At 38.4% G+C, this 19,891-nt stretch overlaps 1 protein-coding gene across 1 annotated transcript in view; it reads right to left on the bottom strand.

Annotated features, from left to right (window-relative positions):
* cpne5b (copine Vb) overlaps nt 1-19,891 on the bottom strand; it is a 108,149-nt gene that overhangs the window by 79,899 nt on the left and 8,359 nt on the right. The window contains 2 exon segments of the mRNA XM_051074670.1: nt 1,246-1,292; nt 1,668-1,708. Coding sequence (XP_050930627.1) covers nt 1,246-1,292; nt 1,668-1,708 — 88 coding nt within the window.

Here is a 19,891-nt window from a genome sequence, read left to right as displayed (position 1 = left end):
AATAGACCAGGTCTGTAAAAATAATATCTGTGGCCACTTAGACACAATCTGCACCACGGAATACGTACTGATGTCAGATATGGGGAGTGACATCAGAGATGTCTACACATTTGTATAGGAACATGTTCAGTACATAAATATGCACAGAAATATATATTAACTCTGTAACAAATGCAAATTTACAAATGGATGCGCATGAAATAAAAACAGCTGTTCAGAGTACCAATTATCCACGGATTCACTCGCCGCTATATATGCACAAGCTTTAAAAACATCAAGTTACTTATAAACCATACAACACAAGCTAGCAAATAACACACTCTGAATGTTTATCATGGTCTCTATCCATTCTCTGCTACTGAGAAATGTTGATCATGTTTTGGTGTCACACCTGTCTTTGGTGACAGTACCGAAGGAGTCTCTTCAAAGTGGAGCCAATGCACTGGCAGCAGCCCAGTGTTTGTGTTTTCAAGCAATTAAGTTGAGCATCAGATCTACTAAAGTCGTATCACACTTTACTGTTTATCTTTGTCAAGCTCTGGAATGGCTTCCCTGAGGAGATCAGGCCAAAAACCTCACTAATATCTATTGAATCTCTACTTAAGAGTTTTTTTGTTTGTTTGTTTTAGATGTCCTTTTATTTATGTCGACATGACAAACAGAAATGCCTGGTTTAAGTTGTGACATCATTTCCACTACTTCTCACAGCTGGAGAGGACATTCATGTAAAGAAAAGCTACAGATTTCATGTTTAACAGAACAGAACAGAACAGTTTGTTTGTGGCTAAATTCAACACTCACTTAATTAATTAACTGGATATTATTTAATGGTTATTTTACCTGCAGAATGGTCAGATGATTAACTGAGAGATGGACGGTGGTGTTGTATGGACTATACAAACCAAACAGGGCACATGAAGAGCTGTCTTAATGCCTCCCCAGTGTCCTGTTTAGTCACCAAAATGTCAACATATTGATCATTACATTGTGAGGGCTTTTCTTTGTTGGTTGAAGTCTCCAATTAGAGAATATTTCCTGGCATTTTCAGACAACTGATAGCTGAACAGCTTTAATGAAGCGTTAAAGCCAACTAGAGAATGTTCAAAGGGAAAAATGTCTTAACTAGAGCGTCACCCTCCTGCCCTATAAACACACACACAAACACACACACACAGTTGCAACAAACACATGGTGAGCACAGCAAGAACTTAATTGGATAGTCAGGGTGTGTGTGTGTGTACTCACCTCTCTCCACTGTTTGGTTTCCACACCTTGTGTATAGAGCACGCATACTGTGAAAAAGTACCAGATAGGAACAGAAAGAGATGAAATATTGTAAAAGAAATAGAAAAAGAGGCAGAAAATCAGCACCAGAAAGAGAGAAAAAGAGAGAGGCAATCAGAGAAATGGAGGCAGATTCCAAATGGGAAATCAATGTGAGGGTTTTAGCTCCAGTACAGTGAACAAACAGCCACAGCACTCGGAGCAAAACAAAGATTTCCCAAATCACAGGGCAACATATCCACAAAAACAGACAAAAAGCACTCCGACAGGGAGAAAAGGGGAAAAGACCAAGTAGCATTATTCTTAAAAGAGTGAAGAATCAGACCAGAGATGACAGAAGAGCACGGACAAACACTCAGACACAACTTCTACGGCATACTCACATGGATCTGACTTGGAGAATGTGTCTTTATCCAGCAGATTTCTGAAAAATAAAGAGAAACAATAATTACTCATGCTGACAAATTGTTATCATGCATATGTTGTGGTTATATTTTATACACAATCATTAGTAACATAGCTCAGATCCTTCATACTCGTTAATATACTTGTTACATTACAAACTAACCAAAGCTGTAAACAGTCTTTGCTTTTAACTTTACTGGGTAGAACGTTTTCTTTTTTTCTCTCTTTTAAGTCTCTGGGGATGTTTTCAGTACTCTCGACCCCCCCAATTCCACATTCACATACAAAACCTTGACTCTGTGAAGTGCCTGTTGAGCCCTCTCCCTCTCCCTGTCAGAGATTTTTCACCACCACACTTTGTATCAAAGGCTACCATGACACCTTGCAAATAGCTCAAGAGAATATTAAAAAAAAAAAAAGAGAGAGAGAGAGGAAAAAAACACACAGCTGAATTAAATGTGATCTAATATATCCAACAAGAAAAATGAAGGGCCTCCGCATACTCAACATCAATCTTTAAGAGTTTTTTTATTCAGTGGTCAAACCAAAACCACTTGCTTGGTTTTAGGGAAATACTGTAATTTGGGTCAAACTAAGTCCCAGTTGGTGGAGCTTTGTTGCCATGGTTACAGTTAAAGCAATAAAAACATGGTAAGATTGTGATTGTGGTCAAAAACAGCATTGTCTGTTGGAAAAAGGAAATCATCAGTGGTCTGTGTTAAAGTCCAACTGAAATTACATTTAGTCATCCCTTTTTGTTGTTTAAAATATTGTCATAATGATTTTTAAATGCATTGTTAATATTTTTTTATTATTAAAAGGAGGGAAGAAGGACTTTGGGTAAGTACCAGAATTGTTCATGTTTGTCTCAGCTAGTTGGAGGGGTGTGTCTGTGTTTGACTGACAGCAGCTGACAGCCAACCAGAGAGCTGGTTTTACACTGTAGTGACAAACAACCAAACTTGCCCGCAAACAGTGAAACTGTTAGCAGTGTTGAAGAGTAAGGACCAAAGTGACATTTGCAGGTACATTCACAAGCTGTTTAATGTGCTGCAGCTGAGCAGCTAATTAGCGATCCAACCTGTCGTTCTTCTCGGGAGGCCATCATGGAATTACATTAGTTTGCCAGACTCCATGTGCTAGAATGATTAATTAATATTAAGGTGTCATTTGTCCCAACCCTAGAGTCAGAGGGATGTCAATCATGCACAGGTCAAGAGTGTCATGGGTGTGTAGGGCCTTTACATTTAAGTTCACCAAAAAGACAGTCCATGTACCAAAGGGATTGTTGACTCTTTGCTTGTATATTTGCTGATGGCATCCAAGATACTTCGTCAGACAGGCAGTGTTCAAACAGACAGGTACTTTCAAACATCCTGGCTCATTAGCCCCCTGCACAGGTTAATACCGGGTGGAGCTACAGTATGTTGGTAGGTCACAAAACCCTGTGTACAAATAAGAAAGGTAATGGTGAGTCACTCTAACAGGTGCAACAAAACTAACAGAAGAGGTCTAATCATCTAAGTAAGAGAAAAATGCCTTTGTGAGTGTAACATGGTAGTAAAGGAGCTTTAATCACAAATGTAAGATAGACAAAGCATTAACCACCAGAACAACCCTTTGTTTAAGTAAACAAAAAGGCAAACTAAAATACAGCACTATGAGGACTTCCCTAAAGTGTTGATACACATGCAAATGAAGTCCAAATCAATATACCCAATCAATGAGTCTATATGCTACTTAAATGTAGTTTTACAGCTTCACCGCAGATAATAGCACAGATCAGGTTCGAGAGAGCCCTTAAACATGAAATCACAGCCTTGCAGTGTCTGCATGTTTTTTTTTTTTTTAATTTACAATCTCTTGCATGAGTTCCCTAATGTGCATGGACAAACATGCTCATTTATACATTCACAGAGCAGAGTACTGGCTAGCAGGCATATCAGCGCAGAAGATTGTTGGGTTTGGTATCTCATACAATGGCAGCCTGATTGCCGGCATGTCTGTGTGTTTACTGAACGCTTATCTCTTCCTCTGCTCTCCAAATACCCACCACACCTCCCTCTTTGCAATGGCATGCAATGTTCAGTCTCACACTTTTCATATATAAGCAAAAAATAGCTGCAGGATAACAAACTTTTGTGTAAGATTTGATCTTTACACCATCATGCTCTGAGAAATTGACTGTTCAGTCAGCCTAATCGTATGGTGGAGGGGAAAGATGTTTAAAAATATGTCTGTTTCCTTAAATTGTAATCACTACCATTAATTCCCAGACTAGCAGCTTTCATCAGTTACTGACAATTAACATGGCTACTGTCAGAAGTCATAATTTCAATGGGTAACCTGTTACAGATCACATTTTTAAAGGAATCCTCTGAACCTGAAGTTTGATTAGTGTCAGCAGCACTGATTTTCATCAAAGGCTGCAAGACAGAAAATTATAGGCTTGTGTAATGTGAGGAGAAAGACAACCAAAAAGGTCACTGTCAACAGTCTCTTTCACTCTGTGTGCTCTCTTCCGCCTATCTGTCCTGCTCCACCCTCCGGTCTCTGTCATTTGTGTGTGTGAAATGTGGTCTTTTGTGAAATTGTTAATGTGTGCTTTATACATGAAATGAATGACATGATAATACAATGAGTTGAACCATGTTATCCATTAATCCTTAAGTAATAAATCATAAACTGTCTTAGAGAAATATCATCTGTTTTAATTATTTATTCATTCATTTTACATATGATTTTTTTAACCCATAACTTAGTGATCAGGAATTCATAATCTGTTTGAAGAATAAGAAGAATAGGTTTTCTCATTGGCTTCAGATGGTTTGATCTTTGATTTAGAGACCATTAGTGTCAAAAAATATAATGCCTTTCATTGTGTTTGTTTTATGTGCCTTGCATGCCCTTAGATACATCATTGTTATTCTCTCAAAGACTTGTGGGCTCAGAGATGTACAAGAGTCTGAGACACCACAGAGCAGTTGGCGGTGAGGTGTTCACCTCCTTTGAGGTGTGTGTGGTGTATTAAGGTTGGAACATGCTTTTCTGGGCTGCATAGAAAGAAATGTGCGTGGTGGTCATCGTGTGACATTCTCATGACTGTTGCTTTTATACTCATATAGATTTTGAGTATAACGTCTCTGTGTTTCTTCTTTATCATGCAAACTTGGATCAGCCAATCAGCTTTCTTAATGTACCTACACAGCACACTGTTGAAGTTTAAAAGGCATGCACATCAGTTTCTCTGCAAACCTCTGCAGCTGACAACTACCCATAAAATTCTTCTCTGTGTAGAACCGTGATGATTTTCTTTGTTTGATTATAACATTGTTGCCTATAACTAAAATGATGGATTGAGTTTGATGCCGATGACATGGCTTTTAACAGACTTTTAAATTATATGATACTCCACTAGTTTAGTGAGCAGAAAAGAAAAATAGGATAGGAGATAACCATGTATATATTACAAGATCTGGATATAGTTTTCCAAGACAGCAGCAATTCTTTCATTGAAAACCACTCACCAAATGCACAGGCTGAAAAAGGTTTTCAGCTTACCTGATGTGTGTATTACATTTTTTCTTTATCTTTTTCTCGTCAGCTCCCATCACACATGAAAACAGAAGTTGACAGTGAATTCTCTCCTTTTTGTTTTTTATTTGCTTTCTGTCTTTAATGCACTTTCCTCTTCACTTTCCCACTCTGTCTTCTTTTGTCTCTCCCTGAGCCTTACAGTATATTAATGCATTTTCTATGAACCTGTCTTAATCTCTCAACCTCTGCGGGTGTTTCTAGTGTCCATGTTACACCTGCATCATGCTTGCTTGACCTTTTCATAATGCCTGCCAGGGGCTACTGTGTACCCAACACTATTACCCATCTTGTTTTCTTTCGCTCGCTCGGTCACTGCAGTGACATGAGAGCCCTCACTCAGGATGCCAAAGCCTGCTGGCTTCTCTGATTCTTGTTTCTGTTTCTTTCTTGTTTCATTTTCTTCTGCAGTTTCTGTTGTCATAAATCTTCAGCTGTGTTCTTTCATCAGCCTCGATCTATTTTGATCTTTTCTCTCTACTTCTCCTGTACCCCTACCCCCACAACACCCCCCACCCCTTCCCCGCCCCCTCACACCTCCCCTTTATAGCTTTCAAGAGCAAGTTGAGAAGACACTGATGAAAAAAGACAAAAAACACGAAATCCTGAAATCTAATGTTGAAAGTCTAATTTTGTCTTATGTTCAAGATTACAAAGACAATGCTAGCATGTGTTCTGTGATTATAAAAATGCCTGTGATTGAAGTGTTTAAAAAGCATTTAAGATACTAGCAGCCGAGTCCAAGGTTCCAGGCGAAAGTGCTTTTTCATTTTTCATTGCAGTTTGATCTAAATTGAAAAGAATAATGGAATTGGTGCCATGAAAGCAAGATAATTAAATTAACAAATCAGAGCACGGACTTGCACGCTGACTTTAAAAGTCATTTCATCCTAATCAGAAATATTGCACTGCCACAACTCCAGCTGAAGAAAGGGGATTTGGAAAAACATCCTGCTATTTTCAGTTTATAATGCTTGTATGCAAAAATGTCTCAGGAATATATTGTTGGTAATAATTGGATGCTTTGTTGGGTTTAATTTATTCAGCCCTTATCCAAATACACGCTCAGTTACATTTGGACCCTTTCCATCCACCAACCCATCCTAACAGCCCTCATAGGGTACATTAGCACACAATGCAGCAATCCCCTTACTTCTGCTGTATTGTTATTGTTTGAATGTGAATCCTCAAGTAAATATCCCTGGCATCATTACACATCAGAAATGTTGTAAACTGCTGCATCATAAATCTCTAAAACTATGAGACCAATAAGTCATTGATGGTCAGTGGGTATAAAGACTCACTGGTACAAGTCAATCAAAAGCACAGAATTGCTTCAGATTACAGAGTTACTACAAAGCATGAAGAAAAGTTGAACCATATAACAAGCCATAGACCTTATTAAACCAGTGCACCAAACAGCAGTTAAAACAGTGGTAAATATTAACATTACAGTCAACAGATGTTGATGATGTTTTGCTATACAGTATTTTTGATAACTGATATCCAAACACACACCTCTGATGTATGAACAGAGCCTCTCTCAATAATATGTCATGTAGCTCACTTTATGTGTTTAGATATGGCAGTTTTTTGAAAGATGATCCAATATACAGTACTTAATTCAATATTCCTGTTTTTTAAGCCCTAGATATTTGCAGGTTAAACATCGTAGCTCGACAGAAGAGGTGGTTAGCTCAGATATGTCTGGAAGAACAGCAGAACAGAGAAGACTGAACACTGGAGGTGTTGGTGGGGCTTTGGAGACTGTAGCTAAGTTGAGAAAATGACTTTAGAGGACAGCTTTGGAAAGTGTAATGGATATGTACAAATAAAAGTTATGATAACATATGTATCCACGCTTTTAACTTTGTTAAAATTGCAAAAGTTTCAGTTTCTTATTGCAAGTGCTGCAGTGGTTGCTGGATATGGAAAGAAAAGCCCAGGAACACGCAACAAAATGTATTAGAGACTGCACTGAGTTACAGAGTCTGAACAGAGGAGAGCTCAGTCATGACATCATGACGACATAACTGTAACTTTGATACCTGAAAAAGAAACATTAATTTGAGTGCACACTCTTTTCACAAGTATCCCCTCCTCATATTGCTTCATTATTGAGAGTGAGCTGCTGTATAATTTAGCAACTTTCATTTTCCATTTTCCTTCCTAAAGAAGTAACTGCAGAGGCGACAGAGGAAGTTGCTATTTTCCTCACTTCATTTCACTCCATATACATTAATCCTAATTAAGACAGTGTGTGGGACCTGACCTTTCATTTGTTCTAATTTTAGATTCAGAGCTGTTAGCTCTGCGTTCTTCAGATTGTGTTTAAATCCTTGTAGCCTATCATCACAAATTAGACAAAATCAAAGAGCATGTTGAGGTTGACACCATGTGCCTTTACATTTTTCTTGTGTGTATAGAAAAATCACATATGAGCAAATGGGTAAATGTCAGAAATTCAGAAAACCACCCACCTGAATGTGTCTGCGTTGGAGAAGCAAATTAAAGATTTGCCTTGGATTTTCTCCTGAGTGGATGACACATAGTAATGGTACAAAAATATAGGCTGTGTGCACATCTTCCTGTGCAACTATAACTACAATAACCATAGGGTGTTTATAGATGCTATAGGATATAGATTATTTTACTATTTTTATTTTCATCTAATATATTTAATGAGTAGTAAAACAGTTTAAAATATTCTTCTAGTACAAAAATAATATTGTTTGTACTGTATGTATGTATGCATGTACAGACATTATCACTCAACCATGCAAACATCCAACCAATTATATTAGTATTCCCTCCTTTTCTCTCTCTTTCTTTCCCAGTTTAGTTCATGTTTTTTTGTGCACACTGGTCTAAAATGAATGTCACCCACCACTGCCTCCCCTCTATCTCTGTCATTTCTACCTCCTGTTTATCTGTCGGCTGTGTATTATCCCTCTAATGGTCTTTCCATTATCTCTCATGTTAAACGTACCCTCAAATTGCTTTCATCCCTGTGCTGTGGCTCTTTATTTTCTAACATTCACTCAGTCAACGCATATATTTTTAGATGTGACCAGCAGACGGTTTAAATCACTCCCCCCACGGCCTCACGGTTACATGGCCGGTCACAGGTTCAAATCTAAAAAAGCTGCAGATAGTGTAAATGTGTGAGAAAAGCTGTTTTATCTCTGCACCGTTATACTTTATTAAAGCAAATGTTTACACTATTGATTAATACAGTGTTGTTACAGTGATGTGGTAAAAGATTTTCTGGAGACAAAGTGGCCCTCATGCTGCAGCTAAGGCAACGTTGCTGTTATGTAGTGTCAGTCCAGAGTGTGAAGATGACCATCAAACACTGCATACAGCATGTACAGTATATGCCCCATAGTATATTTCTAATCAAAGTAGTTATGGGGGAGGGTAATGTGGGTCTAAATATTGTTGCTTTGTTTCAGCCTCTGAATTAAACACACTACATCTTTTTTTATGTCTTGAGAGAGCACGCCCTCTTTGTTTTCTGCTTGAGGCATAAAGGGTGCTGTAAGCCAGTTTGGGCCACACTCTACTTTTCCAATAACGTAAATGTGATTTTCTGTAGAGCATGACAGATGAGCAGTCTATGTTACTATGGTGATGTACTTAAAATTCAGGATAATATCTACAGTAAGCTACTACAGTAACTTTGCAAGACAGATCCTGATCCCATCTTATTGTCTCATACTGTGTATAAAAGTTTGTATTTGTCTCTTGCTCCCTCTTGATTGGTTCATTTGGTGTATTTTGTTGTATCACTGACACAGGCTACACATGCTGGATGTTGTAAAGATCAAATGAATAATGGTCATCGTGGTGTCTGTCACCATCTAAGAAAAGTTCAGCATGTCCATCTCTGAAATCAAAAGCTTTTAGAGACATTCTGTTTTTTGTCCATAAGCAAAAAATGGAATGGAGGAAAAAAGTAAAAACACATCATAATTACAGTTTAAGCACACAATATAAGACAGCATCAAAAACAAAAAAAAAGAGTGAAGGCCAACAGAATATTCTTCTACTTATTTACTATGAAGAAGTCATTTTCTGCTGCCATTTGAATAATTAAAAGCAGTGGGTGCCATTAAATTATTAAAAGCCTTTGCTTTCTGACAGGTATATTTTAAAACCTGTGCTTTTGACCTCAGATAAAACCAATTTCATGTCAGCTCACTTAATATGAAGTGCAAGATAATTGCAATCAGAAAAACATAAATACACATAAATGATAATTGTCTTTCAGTTTTACATTTTATAAATAAAATGGGGGCACTGAATCATTGTCAGTAATAATAGCTCAAGCTGATTTAACCAGTGGTAATTCAGTCAACTTTATTCTCTGCCTGAGGATATGTGAGAAGGATTAATGTGCATCTGTTGATTCAGAACTTGTTTCTAAAAGAGCCCATCTACTATATCTGAAAACGTTCCTGTAATAAATGACCCTCAGGTTTGGTGGAGGAACAGCCATTTGTAAAACTCCGATATTCCTTTACCTACCATACTGCATTTGATAGAAAAAGTTTTTTTTAAAACTGTTGCTAGTGAGAGAAAGAGTAACCTTAGTGAGGCCTTGGTGTCAGAGCAGGGAAGGCTGCACACAGAGTGTCTGACTAATGCCTGTACAATCTATTAGAGTCTAATAAGATATCCTTGCTGCAAACACTGCCTTTACAAATATAACATTTTTGTTAACACTGTTACAAAAAGGTGTTGTATTTTTTCACATTTGTGCTGTTTTTGCTTTTATCTGTATAATTAATTTATGCTGTTCCTGTTCTTCCTCCCACCAGTTTTGCAAACTTTATTCCTATTTTGTCCAGTAACATCAAATTCAAAACTTCCTCTATGTTTATCTGTTGTCTTGATAAATTCAGGACAACATCATTTTTCAAAATTACTCCACTTAAGCTTTTAATGTGAAATAAACACCAGGAAGTGTTGACTTTTGTTGACATGCTGTAAAAGAGTATGTTACGCTGAATTTACCAAGTGGTCTGCTATTGTAGGCTACAAGTAATATCACCCTCCTCAGTGTGTTGCTTTCTTCTTTTACCAGTCCTGTATTAGTGACTGACCTTTATTTGTTTGTGCTGCCAATGTTCCCAGCTATTATTTTAATGATGAGAGACCAAAGTGCCAATGTAATCCTCATGTCAACAATGCAAAACTATGTATTATATATACAGTATATAGTACATGCATATAGTACATATAGTATATGCATAGACATATGGTAGAGATGTGTATAAAGATACTCACCAAGGAAGTAGGACAAAAGCATGACAAAAGGCTGCACTACCTGAAACTTCAAAAACCAACACCCAGCCAGCAGGAGCTCAACCTGAGTGTATTAAAAACTAGGTCTGCTGAAACAAAACCTCATCAAAGCGATTGCTTTATTACCTTGTGTCAAGTGCAACCCCCACAGCATATGCCTTCCTACACACCAGCCCCAAGACAACAACAGCTCTGCCCTAAATGTGGAAGTACACCTAAAATTTCATTATATGAGGCGCTCATCTACAACAATACACAGACAGCACATCAAAACTCCAGAGCTTTGTTGCAAGGATGCATGGAATTTCTTAAGTGAGCCCAAGAAAAGTTGATGATATGGTTCATAACTCAGCAGAGAGTTTGAAAATGGTGTTGAAGAGAAAACGACTGCAGGATTGCAGACTATGGTAATTACTGTAAAATACAGTCTTTTTATATTAACAGTGAAATATCCTGATCCTTTTCCCACAAAGCAGTAATCTCTATGAACAGGACAGTTGCTTGAGAGAAGTCTCTAATAATTTGAGGTCAGCGCATTTTGCAGAGCAAAGGAAGAAGAGAGAGACACGTAGACACTCAGAAAATGTTTGATAAATTGAAAAAAAAACAAAAAAACTCCAACATTTCACCAGGATGATGAAAGAACAGTTTTTTCAATTAGATTTGAGTTGGATTTAAGCATGCCTTTACGAACAGGAGTCAGCTTTTCGCCAGGGCATCATAAAACTACTGCAATGACATGAAATATTTAAAATGTGTCACCAAATTTGCATTAGGTGTTACGTAATATATTTCAAAGGGATTGGCAATACTAAAGGGGTTTCAAACTAACTTCCTGAAACACAACTTCCCTTATGTAAATGAGGTTATGAAAAGATCTGAGATGTGCGGAGGCAGCAGGGGCAGGGTTTGGGTATGTATGTCTCTGTGCACAGGGGAATTTTTGAAATCAAGAGAGTAGGAATGTAAGAGAAAATCAAATGTAAGAACAAGAAAAGGAGAGGAGACGAAAATGTGTGTCAGGGAACGTGTGTGTGTGTGTGTGTGAAAGGAGGCTGGAAAGAGAGAGAGAGTGAGGGAGAAAAATGAAGTCCTCTGAGATTAGATCAGAAATAGACCGAGTATAACGGAGTTCCTCTTGCACAGGGAGAAGAAACAAGCGCCTGTTAGACACACACACAGACATAGCTGACTTTATTTACAGAGATCTAACACAGACCACAATAATTAGACAGCTCCTTCCCTCTAACCTGCGGGAGGTTCCTCAGCTCTCCAACTCTAACTGCTGTGAGTGCAGGCTGAGAAAAGGATGATAAATATCTAGGGATGAGTGGTTCTTTTTGAAGAGGCGTTTTAAGACATGCAAATTGAGCTGATGAGATTCTTGACTTGGAAAAGAGTACCAGTCAGCATAAATAGGCTGCCACAGGCTAATAAGTAAAACTTTGGGAGCTCATAGATTTTTAACTTGATTGAGGACTCCTTACTAATACTGCTCACCTGTAAAATTATTCCAGATGACGTATTAATCTACACTGTATATTAGTGTGACATGATGTGCCTATCTGGACATCATTCCTTGCAACTGAGCCTCGGCTGGTGCAGAATCTTACAAATGCTAGTGTGTCTGTGGCCAACATAAAGTTATCATATTGTTGCTCATATTTGAATAATGTTTCCAACATAGTATTCCCTGGAAATTTACATCCAAGAAAAGACTGTGAAATGCATATGTGCATCAAAGGTGAAAGGTTGGCATTGAGGGTGTATTTTTCTGGCGTAGGGAGGACAGTTTGTGGGTGTAGAATGAATCTATACTGTATTCACAGAGCCCAGGCACTGTGTTTGACCTCCTGCTTGCACACAATGCAGCACAACTCAACTGGGGGACGGTGTGTATGTGTGTGTGCATGCATGCGTGCGTGTGTGTGTATTACTATTACTGTAGAAGAAAACAGAACTGGATACTTATCACCTGCAGAATCACTGAGCTGATAATAAAAAGCACAACTGAAATGGAGCAAAACAGATTTTGCAAAATGTACTGCAAGTTTGTACCTAAGCGAATAAAAGTTGACTTTTTTACTCCATAATTGCTTCACATGCAGTATAAACACTCAGAAATTGTACATTTATGAAACTTATACTGGACATTTTTTGTGTCAGACATATTAATTCAACTCATACTGGTGCATTGAACCAAAAAGTGCCTCTAATATTGTGTCCCTCTTGTGCATGTAAATGGGATGAACAAAGCAGAAAAACCTTAGAAATAAAACAATATGATATAGTCCAGTGTAACACCACCACTAAGTATGACTTCAATAATAGACACATAGTTGAATTAATACCTCTCTGTCAGTGCAAATATCTAAACATAACCTTTGTAAAGCCAGAATTTATCACAAACCTGTTGTACTTAAGTGGCCACGGAATGTTTGGAATCCATGTGTACAAATACATGTTGTAGTAAAGGAAAGATGGTCTGCTCATTATAAAGATTCACATTAGTTTTTTATTACTTATAACTCTTCAGACCTTCACAAAATCAAACCCTATTTTTGTAACAAGCCCTTCAAATTAAATGGGCAAAATACATCATTCACCCACCTTAAACAACACCCAGAGGCATTTTCTCATCTAGCATCGCTATTAGCAGGACAGCATCAATTGCCTGTGCCTTCTAAAATTGTTAAAAACCCACCACTGTTAAAAAAAACAGTTTTTATGATGTGACAACACCATGGTACACTATAGGTCCAAAAATGACTTGGTTGTGTTTAGGTAAATATCATGATTTGGGTTAAAATTACAACTTTGTTACAGTTAGGGAACTCTGTCATCATGAGGAATAATACTAACCATGCGATTAAAAGCCGCTATGGCCTCTAAGAGGGCTTTGACACTGGAACATAAACACAGTTGTTCCTCCTTAGGTGACAGTTTCAGTTTTTAATACTATTTATGTGCCTATTTTCAGCAACAGCCATTCAATGTATTTACAATTTGTAGCTATTATTGTTGGTAGCAGAGTCCGCCATTCCCTCACTGGGTTCAAATTGTCTGCATATGGCAGAGGGATCAGCAAGAAATGATGAATGCATGTAATCCAGAGTTACTGGACTTAATTATATCAGCTTCCCTGACTTTCCTAATATCTGACCTCTATTAAATTGCTGCTAATACAATCCACACATTCCCAACTGTAGTCACAAGACAAAACACAGGATGGGTACTGTTCCTGGAGCCTGTGTTCAGAGAGTTTGGGGGGAAAGAAAAAGAGGTATGTACCACTGTACTTAGAACTTGAACATTTATTATTTAAACCAATTACAGCATTACAATACTAAAAAGGTTATTCGGTCATCTATAATATTGCACTTCACATATGGCTCAAATATTGCTATAAGTTACAGTGTCAGTGTAAGGCATTCAAGTGTTCTGTTGCACATCAATTTTAAACAGTGAACAAGTCACTGCAAGGGATGTTCAACAAATCCTAACCATACAAACCACTTGCAGATTAATTTAGGTGAAAATGCATTGGGGAAAAGCTAAAAAAGAAACAGCTTTTTTAGCTCCTAAAGCTTGAAAACATGAGGTTTGTCATGCAGCAATGACAATTTGTCACTTAAGAAAAGCAGAAACAGGCTGTTTTCCTCAAGGACATTTAAGCGACGATGGATGGTAATATGAAGGCTATCCTCACACCTCTTGAATGAAAAAGCATTGCCGGTGATATGAAATGAAGGAAGCGAGTGGATGGTAGCAGTGGATGACAGAGGAAGACAAGAGGTAATGAGGAATGAGGAGGGAACCTTAGGGAGAGGAGAGGACTTGTAAATTGTAGAAGATGGAAAAAGGAAGGAGTGAACAGATGGAGGAGGGAAGAAAGAGGAAACAGAGAAAGCAATTGGGGAAAATGTGGAAGGAGGTTTAATCTGTTTACAAGGGAAGGGAGAGGAGCGTTGGGTGAAGCATATGCAGCACAGTTTTATTAAAGCTGGATGATCTATCAAGCAATCTTTTAGTAGCCCTTCATCACTGTCTCTCATCTTATCATTGTCTTGTTGTCACTTGCACTTACTTAGCTGCCTTATTATTTGACTAATAGCAATATTTAATACATTATGTGCTTTGATACATGGTGGTGATATAAACATCCACATATTGTAAGTTTATAATAATTGTCTACAAACAATGTTCTCTCCTCCGTGCTACATCTGTAACAAAACCACAAACAGTAGCAATTCATAAATAAAGCTCTCTTCATAGCCCCAATCACCTTATTCCAAACTGTACTGCTGGTATTGCCTTAGCACTGGATCGATGGCAGAACCAAGCAGGATCGTTTTTCCCACCAGCTGTTGAATTATTCAGGCCAGGACTTTCTCTAGGGAGATTCCTGCTCAGCCTGTCAGACAGGACACAGTGAGCTTGCAGCCTGGCAGGGAACCTCAGGATCATCACAAAATTCCCAACAGCATGGACTGCACTATGGCCCAAGTCAACAGAGGTCAAGTAACGGGCAGCAGTACATAGTGTATGGTTAGGACCCTGATAAACTGCGGTTCATTGATCATTTATTTTTTGCGTCATCGGTTTTTCTGTGAGCTGCAAAATGTTTAAAACTGTCAGGTAAAGGCGACGTCAGGCTTTTCAGATGTTGTCAAACAGCAGAAAATTGCTTTTTTTTGTAGAAAAAGCAGGAAAAGCAAAGAAAGCTCCAGCTCACTGCCTTTACATCTTTACACTGGGAGTGAATGCAGGAAAATTCTTGAGATGAAAAGCAAAATGGAAATGAAAGTGAGCCCATACTGTAAAAATAATATCCTGAGAGAAAAACTTTTGAAACTGCTTCAAAGTAGGTCAGTCTAAAATGTGTGATTGTTTCAGTGAAGTGGGTCACTGAGTGAGGATCTCACAGTCGCATGTCCCTCCTAAGACACATTCCTTTATCTAATGAGCCACTCTAACTATCACAAAAACACACAGCTGGCAAGCAGGCTGGAATAATGTTGAGAGTACAACCAAGCTAGCAGCTCTGTGACGCTTAGACAAGCTACTGATTTCAGTGAAATGCTAACAGCAGCAGTGGTGATGCTAACATGCCGATGTTTAGCAAGCTGCATACTTGAATGCTTGAACCAAATTCCATGGCAATCCATCCAATAGCAACCAAGTGTCAACCGCATGGTGGTACTAGAGAGAAAAAACTAAACTCAACATCTTTCATTTTGGACAGCTGGTCAAACAATATGTTGTTTTTCACTGTATTCTTGTACTTTATACTATCTGATTATTATTAAACAAAATAAGAAATTAAGGTCTAAAAACTAGATAGAACAGTGTCCCTCTCCCGGGTGGAGGGTGACCTATCAAAGTTGGTATTCAGCTTTGCAAATTTCTGTCAAGTTGTGATTAATCAAATTATGTATTCCCAAATGATATGAAGTAAATCTGACTTTTGGGGCCTCTGGGCATCTGGGATCCCTGGGCAGTCGCATGTTTTATCATGTTGGTAATTCAGTCTTGCTGTGAACTCTGAATGTGTGTTCAAAATTTCATGGCTCTCTATCTAATTACTTTTGGGATATTTCAGTGTAGTGTGGCCAAAAACTGCAGACAAACTCCAACATAAGAGGCTTTAAGAGGCAGAGGCTTTAAAATAAGACAAATGACACTTCAAAAGTTCATAATGACTCCTTTACTGTGAGAGAAGGAAAACACATTTAAGGGGATTTCAACCAATGCTATGAGGATAAAGAAGTGCTATCATTACAGTAATACCTTGACTAGGGGACTAAGTTGTTTTGAGAGCTGACAGGAAAATGTATATACTGCTATATTTACATTCATTTGTCTGAATTCAAATCCACAACAATAATTGTCCTAAACCATCACAAATGCATTCACATCCTTATGAATGCAGCCAGGAGAAGAAGTTATCCACTGACACACGCTCACTCACACTCACACACATTTTTTCACTCATCCATTATCTATTTTCCTTCAGGGCGTTGGTAGCTCCATAATCAAATCCAGTCATCTCACCCACACACTTTTCACACATTTCCAGCTTTGCTGTACCACACAGGACCATCTTGCCCAATCATCCCATCCTGCGCTGGGGGGCTGGGAGCCAGAGTTGAAATAGCACCATGAGCTCAGAATAGGCAAACGATCTCACATCTACTCTGAGGAGTGAACTCAATCATGCATCACTCACTACAACATGCTGACTGCCTGCCTTGATAAAAAAAAAAACTGGAATTATAAACAATGGCAGCATTATACTGATTGCATTAATTTCTCAGTCTCAATTGTGTAACAAAAATGTTGGATTAATTAAATTATCAGAATTTGTCTTGAGGTTTTGGTGTGGAGTGTCGAGAAATCAACTTTAAAGGTTCCACAAGTACAATATGTGAAGGACTGTAAAATTAATTGCACCCACTCTATTTTGACAAATAAAGCCATGACTGTTGCAGTGATGCTTCAATTGGATATTGTGCTTTCAGCTTCAAAATAATGCTTGTTGTTTACAGCTGAAAACTCATATCAACATAAAACATCAGATTTGATGTGGATAAATTGGATACATGATGTATTTATTGGGAGTGCTCTGTTTCTGCTCATTGGCTCCATCAAACGCCAACAGGGAGAAATACTGACAGATCTAAACCTGAGGCCACATACCTGGAGCAAGCTGGGCTCGTTAGCTGAAGCGCACCAGATATTATTTCTGTTTCTAAGCACCTCAAATTATCATCATGTTGTCAGAAAAAAATTGCGCAAATAAGACCGTTACTATTATCGGAATATGTCAGCACATGCATGTAATCCATGATGAGTTGTAACGTGTGCAGAGAATTTTTTAGGGACCAGCCAACCAACTGTGTGACTGATACTGCTGAGTGTCTCTAAAAAGAGACTTTATCTTGAAGGTCTTGGCACCTGCACACATTCTTGCTGCTGCTCCACCAGCAGCTGGAAGTATCCAGTCACCTGTGTTAACGGCCATGGCTGGCATGCCATTCAAAACAAATTAGTTCATTGTATTCGATTAGAACGCATCACTTCTCATGGACGTGGTCCTAGTGACGATGAAAGAGCCCCATCTTTCTGATTGCCAGGTGATGGTTGCTGTCCACAGCTATGACTCACCTTCCTCAACAGCTCTGACTGAGAGCTATTAAGCTCCCATTACTCCATCACATATGCCGAGGACAGATGCTTCTACTGCTGCACAATGGGTGCAATTCACGCAGCTAAATGACTGATCATTCACCTGTCTTGTTTATCAGAAGCTCAGAGTTTTTAGAGTTTTCTGTTTCATCTTTATATTTCAGGTGGGTTAAAATGATCTTTTTGTCAGTTATGTCTTTGAAATGACTTTGGAGACTTACAATATTACAATATTCACCATTTGAAAAAATGACACTATAATACCTCTGCTGGAAAGAGTTTTTATATGCAATTTCACACATATCACACATGTTCAAAGTACTAACAGTGATTTATTGCAGCACAGAGGGCACAGCAAATCTGTGATTTAGAGGATTTAATGATGTGTGTTCGTCTCTTTTTCACATTTACGACTTACTATCTGATGTGAGCATAGGTGTGTGCATGCATCTGTTTCTCTGAGACAGTATCCACAGTACCAACAATAAACATAACAATAGGGATGCCAGTTGGTGTTAGTTCAGAAATAACAACTTTGTCTGCCAGTTCAATGTGTATCTCCTCATATACTTATACAAAAAGTGAGAAAATTATCATTTACCTTTAAGTTTTTGGTGATCTATAATTTTCTCTAAGAATGACACAGGTCATGATGCCTATACAAATATTGCATCTGTTTCCTTCACAGGGTGCATTTATTTGTTGTGAGTTCTGTAATGTTTATTGCCAGCAGCAATGTGGCCTCTTATGATTGTTTGGTTTGTCAGTAGCCCCGGCTGAAAAGACCAAATGAATCCAATTATGCAATACAATAATAAGACTTATGAGAGTCTGACAGCAATCCCTCAGTCCAATGTAACTTTGTTAAAATGCTTATCAGGGAGCCGAGACAAGCAAATCATACATCCTGGTCAGATGTTAATAATGGCTCCCCCAATTAGACCAATGATTCAGGTGACCCCACATGCAGATCAAACATGTATAAATCATTAACCCATGACCTGAGGGAAGATTGAGACTCAAAGTTCTCACTTTCCAAACAGGAACAGTATGTATGCAAATTAACAAATACCTGGTTTGAATGTGTTTGTCATACAAACAGGGTTCTTTTGTGACAATGTGTAATTCTGACACAGTGCTGCTTCTAAGCCAAGCTTTAAAAATTACAGTCCTGTGGTGTTGAACTTTTTTGCATTGTTACATTATGCTATTTAGTGTTTTTGGGCTGCACAGTGGTGCAGTGTCATATCTGGTGCACTGCTGCCTCACAGCAAGAAAGTCCCAGTGTGGAGTTTGCATGTTCTTTCTGTACCTGCATGGGTTCTCTCTTGGTGCTCTGGCTTCCTCCCACAGTCCCAAGACATTCAGGTTAAGTTAATGGGTGACTCTAAATTGCCCTTTAGCTGTGAATGGTTGTGTCTCTATATGTCGGCCCTGTGATAGACTTGCAACCTGTCCAGGCTGTACGCCACCACTCACCCAATGTCAGCTGGGATTGGCTCCAGCCTCCCCATGACCCTCATAAGTGGTATAGATAATGGATAGATTTGGTCTTTTTCAACACCTTTCGCCAGTATGGACACATCAGCTACACTCCTGTAGTGTTTTGTTTTTGATGTAGCCATAAAAACTGGAGTTTTCATCCATCAGAATAAAACCAGCTGTAACGTCCCTGATAGCATGGGGCTTGAAAAGAATGGTGATAAAATTTTGATGCCAAGCTGAATTGATAAAAAAGTGAAACGGAAAGTATGCAGTTTACCTTCACAAACAGCATAACTTCTTTGAAGTTTGGCCTTTATGGTTGTCAAAAACAAAACACTGCAGCCAAATATCTATTAAATTATGGACCATAGTGAAAAGATTTCTCTTTGGAGAATCAACTGCACCAAAAACTATTGCTTTGAAAAAAGATTTTACATTTTAGACGACGTATTCTGGCATAGAGAGTTGTTTGAGGGAGCATACAAGGTTTTTCTAAATGAATAGAGCTTTGTGGGGGAAAAAAACACACATTATTGTGTGTTGTATTCATATTCCACAGATAAAACTGAACTTGACTGGCTGCCCAGGCAATCTGAGAGTTCTGTTTCACAAGCAGAGGTTACAT

The sequence above is a fragment of the Lates calcarifer genome, linkage group LG12 (assembly GCF_001640805.2).
Source record: "Lates calcarifer isolate ASB-BC8 linkage group LG12, TLL_Latcal_v3, whole genome shotgun sequence".
Classification (NCBI taxonomy): domain Eukaryota; kingdom Metazoa; phylum Chordata; class Actinopteri; family Centropomidae; genus Lates; species Lates calcarifer.
Note: the sequence above shows the minus strand (reverse complement) of the source record. Positions and strands in the feature narration are given on the sequence as shown.